The 19,520-nt window shown below is 41.3% G+C and overlaps 1 protein-coding gene across 1 annotated transcript in view; it reads left to right on the top strand.

Annotated features, from left to right (window-relative positions):
- The window catches only part of NMB (neuromedin B), a 47,581-nt gene extending 31,120 nt beyond the window's left edge, over positions 1–16,461 (top strand). Inside the window, exons 2-3 of the mRNA XM_085646326.1 lie at positions 6,448–6,650; positions 16,099–16,461. Of these exons, the coding sequence (XP_085502452.1) occupies positions 6,448–6,650; positions 16,099–16,155 (260 nt within the window). The 3' untranslated portion in view covers positions 16,156–16,461. The remainder of the gene's footprint in view (positions 1–6,447; positions 6,651–16,098) is intronic.
- The last annotated feature ends 3,059 nt before the right edge of the window (positions 16,462–19,520 follow it).

The raw sequence follows: 19,520 nt of genomic DNA, 5'->3' as shown, positions 1-19,520 counted from the left end.
GACCCTTTGGGCAACAAACTGTAGATTGTAGCTACAATAGTCAAGCCTCATGTTTACCGCATACCTCAGCCCATTGGTGGCATTAGTTTCTGGGGTTTTAGATGATGGAGGGTGTGGTCCTTACATTCGAACAATATCTGAGGCTGCAGACACATGCCCTGATCCAGGATGAAGCTTTGAGTTTTCATTTTCTTTCTATTGTACCCAGTCACTCTCTAAACACGGGGGGAGGGACTTGGGGGTGCTGGACAAATTGACCATTTAAAGTCTCTCTTTGTAACCAAAATATGATTTTTCCTGGAACTCTGAATGTGAGAGTAGTTGACAAGAGCTGGCAGTAGGGGAGCCAAGGGCCAGAGGGCTAGAATATTACCTGCTATTGTCATTCAACAACTGGAATGCAGTACAATCTAAAGGATCACGCTTAACCAGGTCCTCTTTTTAGCTACTATAGTGAAATGCCCCAAGAATCTCATTACCTATGTTATCTTTTAGAATTTCATCCTGGGATGGGCTGAATGATTGACTGGGGCAGAAGACACACAGAGAAAGGAGGAGGCTGTTTGCTGGGTGCACTCGCTGTCAAGACACAGAGCCAGGGAGGAAGGTCGTCTAAACCCGCTACCATCAAAAGTCAGGGCAAGGGAGGCGGGCGGATCAGCTTGGAAAGAAACCAGTCAAAACGGTGCATGTCTAGTGGCGCAGCACTGCAGGTGCAAAATTCATGTTTGCACACAATTCATATCGAGCGGTACTGCAAATGTTGTGCTTTTATTTTGTTATCTAGCCCTATGGTCAGCTCTAGAGGTCTTCAGGGTGCTAGAGTATACACCTAGATTTTGGTAATTCTTTACGTTTTAATTAATTTGTTTTTAATCGATGGTACATGTCTAAGTAAAGTAATGACTAGGCAAAGTATTTCTAGCTATAAAATGTTATTAATCTGAAAAAAATGTGCAGTTAATTATTTATCATTTTTGTTAATTACTATGGACGAATACTGTCCTTCAAAACTAGTAGACATAATGATATATCTTATACTTGGATCTGCTAACTGAAAATTATCTACCGGGTTCAACCAAGATTTCAGCAAACTAACTACCAGGACTGTAAATGCTTTAAAAAAGCAGGTTAATTCAAATGCAGCCCACCGGGTTTAAAATCAATGAGTCACTTATAACAAATGGTAATTGGATGCTTGATATTTACCATATCAAAGCTGATTTCCGTGTGTAATAATTGCAGCTCATTGTGCCACAAGGCTAACATGAACCGTGTTCTCAACCTTGGCAGTAGGAGTTATTCATCAGTTTCTATTGAGTTCTCTATATTTAGTTCAAAAAGGAAACCACTCACCATGCCTGGAAACTCCCTTTATTTTTCCCAATTATTTTTTCCGGGGCATCATTCGTACAGATTGGACACAGGACAAAAGAGAGGCTGATCTGTGGCTGACATGCCTTATGACTTGACGTCATCATGAATGGAGATAAGAGATCACCATCTGCCCCACCACACTGTTCGCATACTAAAGCAATGTGATGTCTAAAAGGCCTGAAAGCGCCAACATTCACGCAGAAGCCGCCCACGGCGCTATTCCGTGATATGAAGCTGTACCTCCTTCGCAAGTCCAAGGACTTTCCTTTTGACTTGACTCGGTGGTTAAGTTGCACAAGTGGCTAGAGGTGATGGGCACTGGCACACTTTTGGGGACCGGGACCTCATCAGAGCTTGACCCAGAGTAAGCCAGAGAAAGGCAGCAAAGGCAGAAAGGAGGAAGAGAACGATAGGAAAACAGTGGAAAAGAGGGAACGCAGGTCTGAGGAAAAATTTGCCAGAGGGAAGTAAAGACACAGGAAGTACTGGTTGGTAGAAAAAAGACGCCTGTGGAGGAACTAAGTGAAGCATCCTTGGTGGGTGGCAACCCTGGCATTTAGCAGTGCCAGTGATGGGCTCCTAAGAAAAAACTTTGGGCCCCAGCACTTCATTTTTAAAAGTAAATTATGCCCTGTATCTTAAAATAATCATCTTTTTGAACAGAATATCCACAAGCGAACATACTTCATTGATCAGACATTTCCTCAATAATTGATGTAGCAGCATAAAATAATTTATGCCCCCTCTGACTACATACTGATGCAGCTGCCGCCAGTTGTTATTTTAACATGACACCACGGCTTACTCCTTCATCCTCTAACTAGATGAAAGCAAAGCGTTTGTGGAGATTCTGCTTCACAAGTATACTTCTAGCAATCACCCCTCGCCTGGAGGGATGAAACAGGCCCAAAGGACAGGAGGGATAGTTTACCTATAAATAACATTGCTTTAGACTCCGCATATAATCGAACGGTGCTGCTTTCACTCTTAAAAACAGTGAACCACCCCTCTTGTCTTCTATGCTATTATTTATGCAGTGAAGTTTACCCTCAGTGCAAGAGCTGAATATACAAATTGCCAGGGGCATAGATTAGTCTGCGACATTCGGTCTGTGGGTGCACGGGGGTTTCAAATTTCCCAAATAAAAAAGCTGTGGGCTGCCTAGTGGAGTGGTGAGTTGACCAAGGTTCGCAATGGACTGTTTCCATGAAGCTGTCCATGCCTACTACTGGCAATGTTTGGGAATCCCTAAAAGTAGAAAAACTTGCACCCATTCAAGGAGTACTTCTACAGGTGCCAATTTACCTCTTTTTTGGTAAACTGCTCACCTCATATATTTAAGATCCTGATCTGAAAAACGAACAAGATGAAACCTCTTAGTGAAATGAGAATGATGAGAAAAACCGACACAGACATTGCAGACATCACATCCCAAGCAGCCCCCTAAAGCTGCACCCTTGCATGTCTCACCTGGCCTGGTAGTTTCCCCTGGGTACTCACGATTGAAGTTACGTACAAAATAATGGTCTGGAGTCCCTACCATGTGATCACTTTTTTCTAATGGATTTTCACTGCACACACTCTTTTTCAACTCATACAAGAAGCATTGATAGTAGAGTTCTTTAATCACTGCATGTTGACAGGTCATCATTTTATCAAGTGACCCGCGGCCCCATGTACTAAGCCTGAGTCACAAATAGAAGAGGGCATGCATGCAAATTAATATGGTGAGCCTAGCTGTGCCATGTGTTTGGCATGGCTCGTAGAGTCCATTCATGAGCCAAGCTTTGAAAACCTTTGGCATATATATCATGCAGCATACATAGCGTAAAAATATGATACAATCCCTTCAAAATATAAAAAAGGGTATTTTTGTTAACGTGCAAAAGTGTTGCACCTTGGTACATCATATTATATCACTGCATAGATAGACATTTATTGAAAATTGTAAGAAATTGAGTTATTGGTTGAAAGGTGTGGAAAGAACAACCACAATTCTTGTCAGGGTGAACCACAAAAAGTCAATAAATTAACAAGTGCTTAATCCTCTGGTAGCTTGGCACAAAAGCAGTCAGGTTTAACTTAGAGGCAATATGTAAAGTATTTATTCAGCACATAAACAGTAAGAAAGTGAAAAGTAAACACAAGAAAAATCCCACATCAATTTAGAACAAGCATTGGCATAGCCAATAGGTCTCTCTTTTGGGACCTTCCAAGTATTTAGTTATGCAGCACAATATCCTTGGTGCAACCACATCAACTGTTGCGTGGCTAAACACTTATAAGGTCCCAAAGGCGAGACCTAGTGGCTATGCCAATGCTTGGTGTGGTTGTGTGTATGGTTGTGTGTGGTTGTGTGTGTGCGTGTGGTTGTGTGTTTGTGGTTGTGTGTGTGTTTGTGGTTGTGTGTATGGTTGTGTGTGTGTGGTTGTGTGTGTGTGTGGTTGTGTGTGTGGTTGTGTGTGTGTGGTTGTGTGTGTGGTTGTGTGTGTGTGGTTATGTGTGTAGTTGTGTGGGTGGTTGTGTGGGTGTTTGTGTGTGGTTGTGTGTGTGGGTTGTGTGTGTGGTTGTGTGTGTGGTTGTGTGTGCGTGGTTGTGTGTGTGGTTCTTTATGTGGTTGTATGTGTGGTTGTATATGTGGTTGTGGTTGTGTGTGTGGTTGTGTGTGTGGTTGTGTGTGTGTGGTTGTGTGTGTGGTTGTGGTTGTGTGTGTGGTTGTGTGGTTGTGTGTGTGTGGTTGTAGGTGTGGTTGTGTGTGTGTGTGGTTGCGTGTATGTGTGTGGTTGTGTATGTGTGGTTGTGTGTGTGTGTGGTTGTGGTTGTGTGTGTGTGTGGTTGTGTGTTTGGTTGTGTGTGGTTGTGTTTGTGGTTGTATGTGTGGTTGTATAACAATAAATACGATTATGACTTACAGAGAGCCATGGCCAGGAGCACACAAACAGCAAGAGAGAGAGAGACTGCAAGTGAACACTGAAAGACGGGCAGATACAGAAATAGAGAGACTGGTCCAGGGGTGTGTAGTGATGGAGGTTTGGCTGGATGTCAAGGAAGAGAATATGATTGTCCTCCAGGCCAAAGCTTCTTCTTTATTGGGTACATGGACTTGGAAGCTGCTCCCTAGGGAGTTGAAATTCATTAAATCTGAAAGGTTCTTCAAACAGCAGTTTAAGACATGGCTGTTTGACATCTCCATTGTGCTGTGCTACTCACTTATTCTCTGATCCATTTTCCCCCCAAGATTGACCAAGTCTGACTAAGTTTATCCAGCCACACTCATTTCTGCTTAGCGGCAGGATGCTCCTTTGGGTGTGGCAGTGCGCTCTATATAACATATTCTATTCTTTTCTATTTATAGCCGATTGGAAAGCAGCAACTTGACATCACAGAGAGAAGTCTAGTGTGCCACAACTTACCAGCACATCATTAGGAACATTGGGCAGAATGCTGGGGGGTGCAAAGTTGATCATTGCTCGTGAGTTATAAGCAATGACTTTAGTCAGGCCATTCTCCTCTGTACCCACTGGCCAGTGGTGGGCTGGCCTGAAGGGAAGTAAGTCCACTTCCCTGTAAGTTTGTCTGCATCTGTGAGTGGCAATTTCAGACTCTGCCAAAGGGGGTATAGCTCTACATTTCTCACTTTTGTAAAACATACTGATACAAAAATACGGCTGTGTGTTTGTCACAAGACCTGTTAAAATTCACACCAGAATGAAAATATGATTTTAATAATTTTAAGTCAATAAGTACTTTTTTAATTAAGACTTCATTTTCTCAATGAATCATTTACCCTCCGCATATCATAGCAGATTTGATAGGTAAGAGCTTGACAAGCGGGACTCTATCTACCTTCCGCTTGTCAGGGCCACTTCACGCCTGAAAGAAGCTACAGCCTTGCCACAGCATGACTGGATCACCTCTCCAGATACCAACCCAGACACCCAAAGCTTCCCACACAGGCTGCACTGAAATCCCACACTCTACCCATCATGCACCGTTAACGAGGCAGACTCGAGAACTCCACTGGGGTATAAAAGCTTCTACAAATGTTACAACAACCAGGGTCACAGCTCTTGTCATCTGAAATCAGATCGTCAAATGTTTTTTTTTGTTAAGTTAATAAAAACCATAACAAAAGGTTATTTCATGTTTCATTGTCCGTACAGCACTCATTGAAGTCCACTTTTACTGAAAGATGCAATTCATTATCCTAGTAAAATAATGTATAAAGCGCGCAGTGCATGGCAGTCATCCAGGGATGAAGAGATTGGTTATGGTAAAAACATTTAAAATTCTAGAGAGCAAAAACGGCAGTGATGATAGCCGACGGCGGGGTGGTACGAGTGCAAAGGTGCGGCTCACTGACCTGAGGCATGGGGAGGAGTGAGTCAGAACCTCATTAGACTGGTGGGCGGTGGGTCCTGTCATGCCACTGAATATTGCCAAGTTTCCTAGAGCAGTCAACAGTTATGGATTTTTAAAAATGTTAGCAGACACCCAAGAGAATGAAATGAATATAAGGAAATCGATTAAGATGCTACATGAGCTAAAGCAGACCAATATCCCCCAGGGCAGAGTAGTAAAGTGCGATAGTGCCTGTTGACTGTTGAGGCATGAGTAATAATTAGGCAGAGGCAACATTAGACAAGAGGGCCGTGGTCCACGCCGTGTGGCTGGATATTTCCGGATCTCATAGTGCAATAGTCAGTTATGATCTTGTTCATGAACAACCATATCCACAGGCAGCTCGGTTTGACTGACCTGCTGCCGGCTGCAGCTGTGAGGCCTGAGAGTGAATGGGCAAGTGATCTGAGCTGCCACTGTAAACTGAGGTAACTTTTCTCTAGTCCGTTCTACACTTCCTTGGGGAGGACTGAAAAGCGGTTTTTGGACCTGTACATGCTTCCTGTGTTCCGTAGGAGAGTGATGTTTTGTTTTATGCTCTGATCATTTGCCCTCTGTCACCAGCAGTAACTGCAATAAAATCCCACAATGTGCCCCCTGCAGCGCTCCACGAACCATGGTTGTGTCTGCCCCGGTCTTCATGTTCTCCGTTCTTCTGTCCGCTTTCAGGTCACTTCATGGGGAAGAAGAGTATACCAGACTCCTCGCTGCTGGAGTACCCAGAGGAAGGCGCTGCAGTGAACGCCGTCCCCTGCAGCCCAGCTCTCTTCCTTGAGGACATGAAGGATCTGCTTATCCGGGAGCTCCTCAAAATACCCCTGCAGCAGCGACCACTGGACGAGAGCCGCGTGAAGTTTGATCTCAATGACCAGGTACAAGGAAGCCTTTCCTTCTCTTCCTGCGCATGGAATGGGGGGGTCCATTCGTCAAACTACGACCACCAGGAATGACTCAAAACACATTGCAGATGTGAATGTTACACGTGATATTATGGGTTTTTTAAAAACTATTTTGCACTACATGACAGAGTGCTCTGTACAGGTGGGAATAAAAAGGAAGTGGTATATGTGTCCTTGGTATGGATGTTTCTCAATCAGCAGGTATGTGCATATCAGTAGTTCACACAACTCATGGATATACTGAGGTGATGGTGCAGGCTTTCTAAAAGTGAAGGACCAACTAAACGCATCCCAGCAAGGCGAGCCAATCAAATAAACGTTATCTTTTACAGGTGCGCCATTCTCACAAAGGTGGATGGCCCTTCTCTTTTCTGGTCCTAACATTGGGGCATGCTGTGTCTTTAGCTAGTTTTCATATGATCACCTAGCATCAATTTAGGAAGAACTTTAGACCCATGCTAATCCCAAGGATTAGCTGAACATAAAGCCATCAAATGTCTCCCTTTTTACAGGTAGTATCAAATAGCAATTCGTACGAGTGCTTTAAAAATTCTCTATTAACTCACTTAGCGAGAAGAATTGATGAGGCTGGTGATGGCAGACAGTAGCAAGGGGAAGCCAAGATTCACATCCTTATGATTGCAGACATTTGGGGGGGGGGGGGTGATCTTTTAAAGGAGGGAATCTTAACAGTGGACCTGGAGGAGGTAGGGCGGACACCCGCAGCAATGATGGAAGATTTGGATCCAAAGGATGGGCGTGAGTGATGAGGTGATTCTGTGCACACCGTGGTTATGCACCTTATTAACAAAAGAAATGTTCACGCACAATGAAGGCTTCCACACAGGAGCATCAGCAGCCTCATAACTTACTGAGCATTAGAAGCCTGCCAACTGTGACGTGGAACTGAGGACTGGCCTGTGTGAGAGCAGGCAAAGACCATTCATAGTTACATTTTTAAATATTTTATTGTGTCTCACTAAAATGCACCAGAAAATTTGAAGGCACCAGACCTGGATAAACAGATGTTAAATATTTGCATTCTTTGTAATTATTAATTGCCTTATCCTATAAGAATTATTTTTAAATGGTCATAAAACACGATTTACACAGAACATAACTGAGATTTGAGTCCACTGCACGGAGAACTTCCTGGACTGTACTGCGTTTATACATGTAACATTGTTTTTCTTTGCCTGCGTTATTTCCAATGTCCACTGATAGGAACCATGCTAAAGTGGTTGATCAAAGCCCTCAAGCAAAAGGTATTCTGTTGCATCAGCCTGTAAAGGTAGAGATTTGTGTTCCTTTCAAAACCAGCGCACAGAAACCATTCTCAATCCATCTGTAGCTGCATACGAAGACAGTGGAGCTCAGCCAGCGTGTTGTTTATTCCGGCTGTTCCTTTTGTGCTTGTTCCTCTGCTGTGGGAGTGCCTCTGTATTTGTACTTATCTCATCCAGAAAGCGTGTGTCACAAGACACACTTGTCTTCTTTATGGATGTATGACCATCTACAGAGGCCAGCTCTAGGCTTCTCATCATGGAATGCACTTGGGCTAGATTTGCACCTTGTGCGATCATGCAACGCTTTTTTTAAAAACATATTTTATTGACTTTATTGTAGTTAATAGTCATACAGTACAATAAAAGCATACATTTTTCATTTTGTGTAGTATGAAAGAACTATAGGCAATTTCTCGTTAGCGACAAGTGCTCATATCATGTAGTCAAAACTTCTTATTGTCATGTTCCTCCCCATTGCAGATCATTGGCATATTTAAGAGATTGGCGTAGTGTTGTTCCCACTCTTCGCTTCAGTGGTTTCCCAGGCTCGCTGTCTCCCACCTCGGTAATCTGATTATTAATTACTCTCTGCCACACCTGGGACAGCTGAGGGTATCTCTCTTCTCGGTTCTGGCTTTATCGGGCTACTGTGCATTCATACAACGCTTCGGATCCACTTCTTCCCCCCAAAATTCCCTGGTCAATATATCTGCGGCATGTCAAGCTGACGAACAAAGACCCTGCAGCGGGGAATCTATTTATATACAAGCAGACAGTATGGCATAGCATACTTCTCAATCAATAAATCCTTGTCTCGGGTGGGCATCACTCATGCAGATATCTGAGCTTGATGCCCATGCTTCCGCTTCGCGCTTTTCTGCACCTTTCCTCTGTAGAATGGTGACCCCGTTATGTCAAGACCGTGACGAGCTCCAGGACCCCCCACCACGTGATCATGAACGGCAATGTAACTCACAGAGGCTGCTGCACATGAGAAGTTTGGAGTTGAGAACCTGCTGAGCTTAACATTAACAGAGACTTGAAACAGAGGTCAACCCAACATAAGTAACTCGCTTAAATATATCATACATTGACATAGCAATATCATACATTCACATAGCAACATTTAGCGTAATTCTCTATTAGTAATGTTCCTTCTCGCACACACATCAATTGAACAAAGGAAATCACCCTCATTGCTACTTGGATTAAAATTGCAATTTTGACAAAATATTAGAAGCTGTGGTGTAATGTTTACACATGTATATTACTTTACACAACATGAATTGTTATTAAATGAATCACAGTATTCGCATAAAGACTCGGTCCTGGCAGGGGCTTATGTGGTGGGATGGTGGAGGATCTGGAGGTTCTTGAAGCGCTTCTAGACGTACCTGTGTTCAGCGGGGGCATTCCTGAAGAGACAGAGCCGAACCTTGAGTGCTAGGGACATTCTAGAATATTAGAGTCTCCTTGATTTGGGATACGTGGATGTAAAATGTAGTTTGCAATAACCTGTAAGGATCCATTAAAAAATAACTCATTGCCACACCAGCACTTTCTTATTTTCCATTTTATTTTCAGCTTTGATGGACTACTCTATCTGTCTGTGGTTAAGGACTTAGTCACCATTTCTTGTAATAGTGGCTGAGCACTCTCTGTGCAGTCTAAGGTGTGGCTCGAGTCTACTACTCGATTTGCAAATTACAGATTCCAGCCTTTATAGGTCCATTTAATCCGGCTGGCGTTCTCAGACTATTCTATTTTCCCTCATTTTCTTGTGGTACCTTAAGTGTACAACAGCCTATTAAGCGAAGATTAAAACTGGAATCCTGCTCATTCATGTGACTATTGGCTATGGATCTGGAGTGGGGGCCTGAACCTGAGTATAGACTCATGTTTGAGGGATACATTTAATTTGGATATTGATGCACGTTTGGGGAAATAGGTTGATCTGGGTATGGACTCATGTTAGAGGGATAAAATGAATCTACGTCGCGATTAATATTTGAGGGATAGATACGATCTGGCTATTATTAGACGTAGAAGAGTTGCATTGAATGTGTGAATGGACTCATGTTTGCTAAATTACTTAAATCTGGACATTGCCTCATGTTTACATATATTTATTGCAGACTCAGTTGGTAGGGTACAGACAGAGGCATAATCCCTCAGTTCTGAAAGGGTTTTCTCCTGCTTAGAGACACTTATGCAGCCAACGCTGGATGAACAGTACATTTCAAAGACAGCCAGAGATCTGAAATTCAGCCCCACCGACCTGTAGGTTTACTAGCGAACTCCTAAAACAGAATATGAGACAATGTTTGATAGTGATGCACTACTGCACAATTTGGTAGAAAGAGCTGTGCAAAACAACTTTAATGAACATAGGATGTTTTTAATTGCTTTTATATGGAAGAATTCAGTAACAAGAGTCAACCAATCTTTGTACTAGTTCATAGACATAGTTACTACGTAACCTGGGATTTGCAAAAACAAGTTATGTTATGATTCAGAATAAAATTCAGCAATTATTTTTTACGTTATTATTTCATACTCAAGGCAGAGGGAAAGACCCAAAAATATCTAGAAATGTAAAATCGCACGTGCAAAATTGGGCGGTAGAGAAGCAGCACTGTGCCATAAAGACTGTGAAGTTAGATAATTCATTCATAAAAGTCTTTACATTTCATTTTTTCCAGCTCATAAAAAGTTAATTTACAGCAATGCATGTTTTTTTTTTCTTCTAAGGATTTCAACTTTATTTGCTCCATGAACCACACTTCAGGCTATGCCTCGTCCAAACACACTTCAGACCACAGATTACATGCTGACATCCGATGCCTCAATATAACTGCTTCACAGCCTATTATAGCCCTAACGATAAAGTCCTTCAAGCTCTTAGTGATCCAAAAATAATGCCAAGTCATTGAAATGCTTATTCCCAATAACAGTAAGAATAATTGATGTCACATTGCCAATGTTCGTCTAAAAGCAACCCGATCCTTTCTCGCTCATGACCAACAAGCATCACTATAAGTAAAACTTTAATATTTAACCTCTCTGAGCGTGGAGTAGCCACAAAAGACTTTTCTGCTGCCTAAATCTTTCATTTAGATCACTAAAACCACTTTAACAATTTTGAGAAAATATATCTCAAGCAGAATCTTATAGGTTCTCATTGAAACCTTCAGAATACACATTCCTGAATACTCTGTGGGTATATCAATGACCTTGTTCCGGATCTTGCACAAGGTTCAGTTAGAAATGACACTTTTTCTAATAGATCTTGCAACAGTACAGTCCTGTTTTTTTAACTTTGACTTCAATCAAAGAAAACAAGCTATGAACCTGAAGCATACTCCAATTAATACATTTACTTCAAATGCAAATGAGATGACATCAGCTGAGAGACGCTTAACTGTTGATTAACTTGCAGTTACATTTACACTCAAGGTGAATGTACTCATTGTCTGTAAATGTCAGTGCTATCGAAATTATACGGCAAAGGAGGATAAATTAGACAACAAGGTGGACTAAATTATGGTTCAAGAAAAGGCAAATGATGCAGCATAAGTGCACAATCTGTGGCATTATTGTCTCGTTATTTTGCCATGGCAAATGTTTCACCTTATTAATACCACTACTGCTGAGTGGAACCATGTGTGGCACTAGTTTAGTACCTTGTGATCCTTTTGAGCAAGGAGCCCATGTTTGTTGAAGTATGCAGATTATGCAGCAGATCATGGATCACATGGCAAGTGAGATAACTCAATAATTATCTAGAAATCGCAGTGGGCACGGAATCTCGTAATTCCATTGGCTGTGTATTCTTGAAACAAAAACTTGCTGCTTATCCAACTAGCATCATACGTATTTGTGTGTTCGGGTTAACCAGGGGGTCGCAGCGGCAACCCATGGCTTGTCCCTTGGCACTGCTTTTGCGTCCCCTGGCCTCAGAGGTGGCAACTTCAGTGCCTGGAACACAGGGGCAGCTCTTCCTAATGGACGCTGGTTGGAACTCCACTTGTATAGTTTGTTTTAATTTTATTAATTATACAAATAGTGAATTATACTATTCACTATTAGTGTAATACAAAATGGAGTACATTAGCAGATAGATGATCCTATCTGGAAGCTAAGGTAAGTAAAAAATGCTTTTAAATGTGTGTTGTATGCATGCTTGTGGGTGAAAGTGTGTTTATGTGCGTGAGAGTGTGTGAATGTGTTAGTATGTGTAAGCATGTGTGTGTGAGTCAAAGTAAAGGTCAAATGGCGTGCACTGTCATGTATGTCACGCCTAGCATTATGGTGATTTAACGTCTATGGTTGCAGTAAGGCTTATGGCTAACACATAGTAACCAGTGTCTACCTGATAGCAACTACCCCAGTGACTGAATGAGGCGAAGCTGGAGACAGAGGCAAGCACTGCAGCTGGGCGACGATGGTGCTGTAGCATGATAGGGGATTCACGGGGCACATACTAGCCGGGTTCATAGTCGGGATCGATGGAGAATTGAAATGGGGTAGTAGACAGGCGACTGGTTGAGAAAGGAGGACTAGGCTGGGCTGTGGGAAGTAAGGGGCAGTAAAAAGTGAAACATGTATCTGCTTTGGAGCTGCAAACAGATGTGCAGGTAAGCGGGGCGCAAACTTCATCTTCCGCCTACAGAAGACAAAAAAGTCAACCTAACGGGGTCCAATCCACCATTCAGAGGTTGGAGCAAGGGCATTATTGCACCTTGAGCAGACGTTAAAACAGCAAGACGGTGTCACTGGTTTGATCAAAGGGGTTTTCTAATGTATTCAACTCCTGACAAAGGCCCTGGTCACAGCTGCCTCGAATGTATTGCGAGGTTCTGGGAGGAGAGATTTCAACAGAGATGGTTTTATCATGTCCATTGCTCATTAAGTCTAGGCCTTTTCCCAAATAAAAAACTGGGACGAAGTATTATTAAACCTGAAAACGGCATCTGATAAGGGGTTGGAATCAAGATTAGAGGCAGCAAGGATAAGAATGTGCCTCTTACATAAAATGAATCGTTAGGTTGGTGGGGGGTGGAGTGACCGTGCGTGGTCTGCAGCTATAATCCAGCAGGGTAATACCTCGCATTTAAACTTGCCCGGTGTGTGCTATGCACGTGGCCAGAGCAGCATGGGCGGAGGTACAGGACCATGGGAGAGAGGGAGAGGATGGGGTACATTCAGCCTGTAAAAGATGATGCCCATTGGTCGTCTGTGAAACACGTCTTGATATAATGACCCATGTGCCTAGAAGTTCACTCTAGCGGTTAACACGAAGCCGGCCACACTGGTTCGCAACAGTTTTAAAGGAAGGGATTTCCTTCGAATTATGTTGGCCTCGAGCGCCTCGCAGCCTGAAAGGGCTTTACGCATTAAGAGCCATAACGACAGACATGCAGCATAATAGCTCTCCGCCTCATATCGACCCTGGGCACGCGAGGAAAGGTCTGTATTTCCACTGACGCACACGCTGAACTTTCCTCTTCGCTGCGCTTGACTTGTGCGGAAATTCTGATCAACAGGGAGAAGCACACTGGCCCTCGTAGGTGGTATCTCAGGGCCTTAATGCAGGTGACTGGGCGGAAGTTGTAGTACACGACTGGGATCCCATCCCGGCCAACTCAGTCTCAGAATCCTTCCGAGATCAAAAGCACAAGGATTACCATGTGGAGCAAGAGGACTATCTGTTATCAGCACTTCGAAACGTTATAGACTTAGCAGCACCATGTAAAACCACCAGATCCAAGCTGACTGAAGGGGGAGGGAGAAGTGCTCAGGTCTCGCGGAAACACTGTGGAGACAAGGGTCTGGATAAGAAGATATGGCTAAAAGGTGTCAGGGACAATTGATGAAAGCTCCCAGGAGTCCATATTGAATAATGAGGTGAATGTTCCTGCTGTGTCTGCCTTTTCAGTTCAGCTGCTCTGGATGAAATTCACGCTTATGTGAGCATGTTTTCCAGATACGTCATTTGTGTATATGGAGTGTTTGACTGACAGCAAGGGTGGTGGTTTAGGACATCAGTAGAAAATCCTTGGGTGACAAATCCAGCAGAGCATTCAGGACTTCAATCATTAACAGGAACGAGCACAATTTACATGCAATACATTTGTGCAAGGGTCAATTGCATATGCATTGGTTGTACTAAAGGCCTGTCCTGGTGAAGCCCACAACTACCAGTCAGCAAGGAGCCAAGCTTTACGCCTTCACCAGTGGCATAGGAAGGGGAACTGCACTTATAAAGAAATAAAAAAATCTCACTCCAGTGTGCAACAAAGAGCCTAGCATGTGCCTACTTAACTCCAGGGCCACTGGAATTAAGCAACAGGCGAAGATTAAATTATGCAGTACAGTTGACTGAATTATGTGGCAAGAAAAGGCAAATCATGTGGCATAATGCTGCACATTTTGAGATAGTAATACCTCATTATTTTGTCATTTTTACATGCTACCACTGTTTAGGCAACACTGTCTACCCATTAGTACCAGTTTATCATCCAAATACAGCAATAATCAACTGAAAGGTATCAGTTAACGTTTGCAAAGGGTCTCCCCTTGCCAGGCAACACTTGCTATATCGTTTTAGTAACATGTGACCAGTTTGAGAAACATTTTTTGTTAAAATCTGTAATCAGTGCAGCAGATGATTATAATGCAAATGTGGCAAATTCGTAATTATGCAGAAAACACCACAGCCACCTATGTTCACAATTCCAGTGGCTCTAATTGTACCCGTGCCCTACAAGCTTATTGATTGATCCATTGGCTGGTCAGATATTTTCTCCATGGTCCTGGTCTACGGTGTTTTTAATTCGGGGCATGCAAATGCAACTCTCGGGTCACAACAGTAGCCAAGGCACTTGATATTTTGGTGAACTTGCCACAAGGGTCTCCGTCTCTCCTGAGTCTACATTTAAAAACCAATTGCGGTTTACATTGTGCCCACAGTAGCCACCAGCATCACTAAGTAGCAAAGAGCTGAACTCTTCAGGGCGCATGAATTCTGTGTAAATTGGTGGCAAAAGAGTCCGAACAGAGATTAGTTTAGCTATACTGACCATTGTGTACATATGCCTACAGTGACCATATATGTCCCACCTTTGATTCCATATAATTCTTTAGATTTGCCTCCATTGTTTGTACCATCACAGATTGCTGTGCCTTTCTGTTCACTATGTCTATTATAAATTGGGAATTGTAAGGAATTGTAAAGAACAATTTAGAGGTGTTTTTAACATGGTGCTCAAGGCAAAGCAAATTTAGATCGACTTTAATCACTCTCTACTACAGATTCTATCTTTTATTAAATTATGTGAACAGTCCATTGCCAGTATCCTGGCTCAAAACATATGAGTACATACATTCTTATTCGACAAATGTTTTGCTCAAGCTCGATTTGTCTTTGAGCTGCCTCGACAAGGTTGCAAAAAAGCATTAATATGGTTAGGTCCAATCCTATAAAGAATGTCTTACAACACCTATACTTTACGAGGTAAATTTCAATATTAGATCAAAATAACAGCATGCAATATGAGGTCCCCTATGGTGTGATGACGATCAAAAAAGCCAGCCAGACTTATTCGTTTCTAACAAACGCTTGGCAGTTCCACTCTACTTTCTAAGTTGGTATTGACAGATGGGCTCAATTATTATAGGCCTGATGAAAAACTTTCCATTGCTTGAAAAAGCTGTAGTAACAGTTGAGAAGTTAATATTGAAAGAAGGTCCTTCTTTGTAATTTTTTTTAAAGCTGCAGGAATTTTACAAATATGTGGGATTGTGAGATAGTTCCAAATTCCAAGTAGTGGTTGAAATGATGTCATTACAGAGTACTCACTCACAAAAAAGTTTGATTGCCAATTTTTTGACAAAAATTGACATGATCTGTGTTGCCACTGAAGAAATTACAAAAACCACTGCCGTACAGTCGCGAACTGTGAGCAACTTTCAGTGGAATCAATGTATTTCACCTTAATCAAATATTCTAAGATAAAGTTTAACATGATAAAGCATTACATTGTATGCATAGCTCTTTGCCTGTGGTTCTGAGCTAAATCTGACAACACTCGGATTGCATTTCTTGGCCTAATCTTTTCTTTCTCTCCTTTCAGGCCACTGGTTTATTAATGAAGATTCTGGAAAAATACATTGAAAATAGCAGGAAGTGACAAATAATTTGCATTCCTGTCTACACGTCCTGTACATACTAGAATTCCCGCCTGAAATACAGAGGACTAATTTCAGACATTCCAAAGGCTTTTGTTTATATATTGAGAGAAGAAATGAAAATGTTTTAAATTATAATTTAATGTAGCTACATCCTTTTTATTATTATTTATTGTTTATGTAATATTGTTAATATTTATCATCGATATATTAAAATGAAGTACAAAGTACCTTGTATATTTTTCTGACATTTTATGCATTGCTGCTGATGTTCAAAGAAAACCTGTGAATAAAAAACATTCTTTGCACAGAAAGTGTGACTTCGCTCTTTGCTTTTGTGCTGCTTTAAAATTTGACATGGAAGTTTTCACAAAGGGTCTCAATCATGTGTTACTTTTTTTTCAAGAGCCTCATAATACAACAGGAATAAGGGTAAGAGTGTGCTGAACTTGGGTTCAAATATTTATTTCGCAAATGTTTGTCCAAAATTGGCCTGTTTGACTCTGCCTTGGTGCTATGTAGCTCTAGAGAAGGTATCTGCATGGGTGTTAAATACTTGGCATGTTAAGAGTATAGATCTATGTTTTTAAGTAGGCCTGGGCGGAATTTTAAATACACTGGAGTAATCGGAGTTATTTAGGTAATTCAGTGTTACTCTTTGATGCGGAATACAGAAAATTACTCGATTATTCCTGGTCACCTATTTGAGAGTAATTTCGGGGGGAATAATCAGCTCACGATCTCTATTGTGTTCTGCTACATTTGGCGGTATTTCTTAGAACAAAATGCATCTTCGGATGTATTTTACACTCAGAAAATAGAGCTAAATTATGGGAGTAAATTAGGGAAAAATCATATCCCTAGAGCACATCTAGCAAGCGTGCGCGAATGCTCACACTCGTTACACTCGTTATTCATGTTCTGTTCCATTTAGCACTATTTCTTAGCACAAAAGGCATTCTAACACCCATTTTGGACATGAGGAGTAATTTTTGCATTAAGAAATATCACTAACTGCAGAACCATTCCTCGCGTAATTATGCATAATCTCGCGGAATTCTTAGGTAATTCTGCATGATTGTGCTACACTGAATTATGCAAGTTACGTTAGCCTCTATTTTTAAGGATTTTCTGAATTTTAACGATGAAGCCTGGCAACAGATCTCAAGAGGGTTTGAGTTCCATACCATAGCCCACTTTTTCCTATTCAGAAATGGTCTGCCATCCATTTCTTGAGGTCCAAGCGGGGTACTAGAAAATTGGCTTTATTGCAGTTTCTCAGATTGCAAGCAGGTCTATAAGTTTTAACTTATTTGCGAGAAAATTGTCTGCAGTACCGTGGTAAATTGTTTACATCATTCAAGATGTTTTGAAGATTATCTTTTTTTTCACAGAAAGTCATTGAAATTGCTGTACATAGGTGGAGACAATCAAATTTGTCTGGATTAAATACAAATCTCACCTCTGCAATTTGGATCTTTGAAGATGTTTGACTGACTTAGTGAGATGGCCTAAGTAAGCAGAGTTAACATTATCTAAGAGTGAGTGGACAAATGCTTTTACAACCATGATCTTATGCGTAAATTAAAGTAGTCACAGAACACGTGATAGAAACATGTTTGGGTGACGTGATGGAAACATGTTTGGGTAATCTGCTGATGCAAGTTCAACTCTGAGTCCAATAGGACTCCCAGGTTTCAGAGGTAACTGTTTTAAGACTGTCACATAGTCTGGTCATTAATGATAAACTGTTCCAACAATTAACTTTATTAAAAAATAATAAGATTTAAAATTTGTCTGGATTTAATTTGAGAACAGTTTTATATCCAAAATTATAATGTTGCCAGAATACCATAGCCTGCAGATGAACTGAATGTGTCCTCATTTAAATTTAGAATTATCTGCATATCTTCGGCATATAAATAAACCAAAACTTTGGAATGGTTGAGAAGTTTAGTGAGGGGCTGAACATATAATTTAAATGCTGGAAAGGATAAAAAGGACACTGTGGGACACCACAAGGAAAGAAGGGCAGTAGATGAGTAAAAAGACCCCTTTGGCGTCATTGAGTTCTATTGGCGAGGAAGAATATCACCCATGAAAAGACGTTATTCTTTATATTACAGTGTTTGATCCATTAGAGTAGGATCTCATGATTGATGGAATCTAATATGGCAGGAGTATTCCCACTCACGATCTCCTGGCATCCACAATCATTCTAGAATTATCGATCAAAAAGACTATGATAGGGTTGGTACCTCAGCCAGGGCAGAGCCCCACCTGGTTTGTCTCTGATAGATTGTGTTGTTCAATATATTCACTGACTACCTTTTTTTTTTTTTGTCCTCATACGCCATTAGATATATTTTCGGCTTGATTTTTTTCTGAGACCAAAAATCTGTTCCTAACCTCCTCTGTTAATGTCTGTAGAAGATCTGTGACCGACAGAGGAATAGGCAAATCCCTTGAGCTCTCTCTTGATACTGCAGCATACTCAACTTCCTTTTCCATAGCTTGGCTTACTTTTGGGGAACTTCCGTCGATGGTTTGGGTGGCCAAGTTTAGTATACTGTCCCCCTCATCTGTCATTGTAAGTTCTTCTAAACCCCCTTCTTCTGACTCTCCTACGAGTAGTTGGAACCTATTAGGGCTTGATATTCCTTCAGGGTATTAAAGTGACCCCCCACCCCGGGGCTACTCTCTTTGTTACTAGACATACAGTCAAATGGTTTCAGCATCAGTGTACTGGGTGCAACTTTAAAGTAATTTCTCAATGAGGGTGTGAGTTTGGTCTTTTGTTGGTTTTGTAGAAGCGTATTCGATTTCTTATCTTTCCTACTCTTAGATTTTGCTGACTTTGTGTGATTCCTGCCTTCCGGGGTCTCACACCGGATGATATCTTTGTGGTCTGAAGTATCCAGGTTAGCAATCTTAGGATGATTTAGTGTATCAGGAAATACTTAATTACAAGAAGAAGGAGCAACACAATTTAAATACAATAATGTCTATATTAGAATCAAATCTTCAAAACGAAAGAAGTCATTTGGCAGATAGTTCATAATGTAGATCCATTCTTCTTTATTGTAATTCGAATCAAGTTTTTTCTTAGAAATGGTCATTCGATTTTTCAAATTAAAGACTTGCAGCTTTGTTGTATATATCAGATCATTCTTTGTTGCGATACTTAATTCAGCCAACGCGTTTCGTCTTAAAAAGACGTCATCAGGGCTGAAATAATAGAAAAAACAAATATAACTATTCAATTGAAACTTTAAAAAAACATGATCTTGATAAAAGTATAACTCTGCCTATATCCATTCTAATGTTATGCCAGTATAAAATAGAGGTACTGTATATCAAACAATGT

This window comes from Triturus cristatus, chromosome 3_1 (genome assembly GCF_964204655.1).
Source record: "Triturus cristatus chromosome 3_1, aTriCri1.1, whole genome shotgun sequence".
Classification (NCBI taxonomy): domain Eukaryota; kingdom Metazoa; phylum Chordata; class Amphibia; order Caudata; family Salamandridae; genus Triturus; species Triturus cristatus.
Note: the sequence above shows the minus strand (reverse complement) of the source record. Positions and strands in the feature narration are given on the sequence as shown.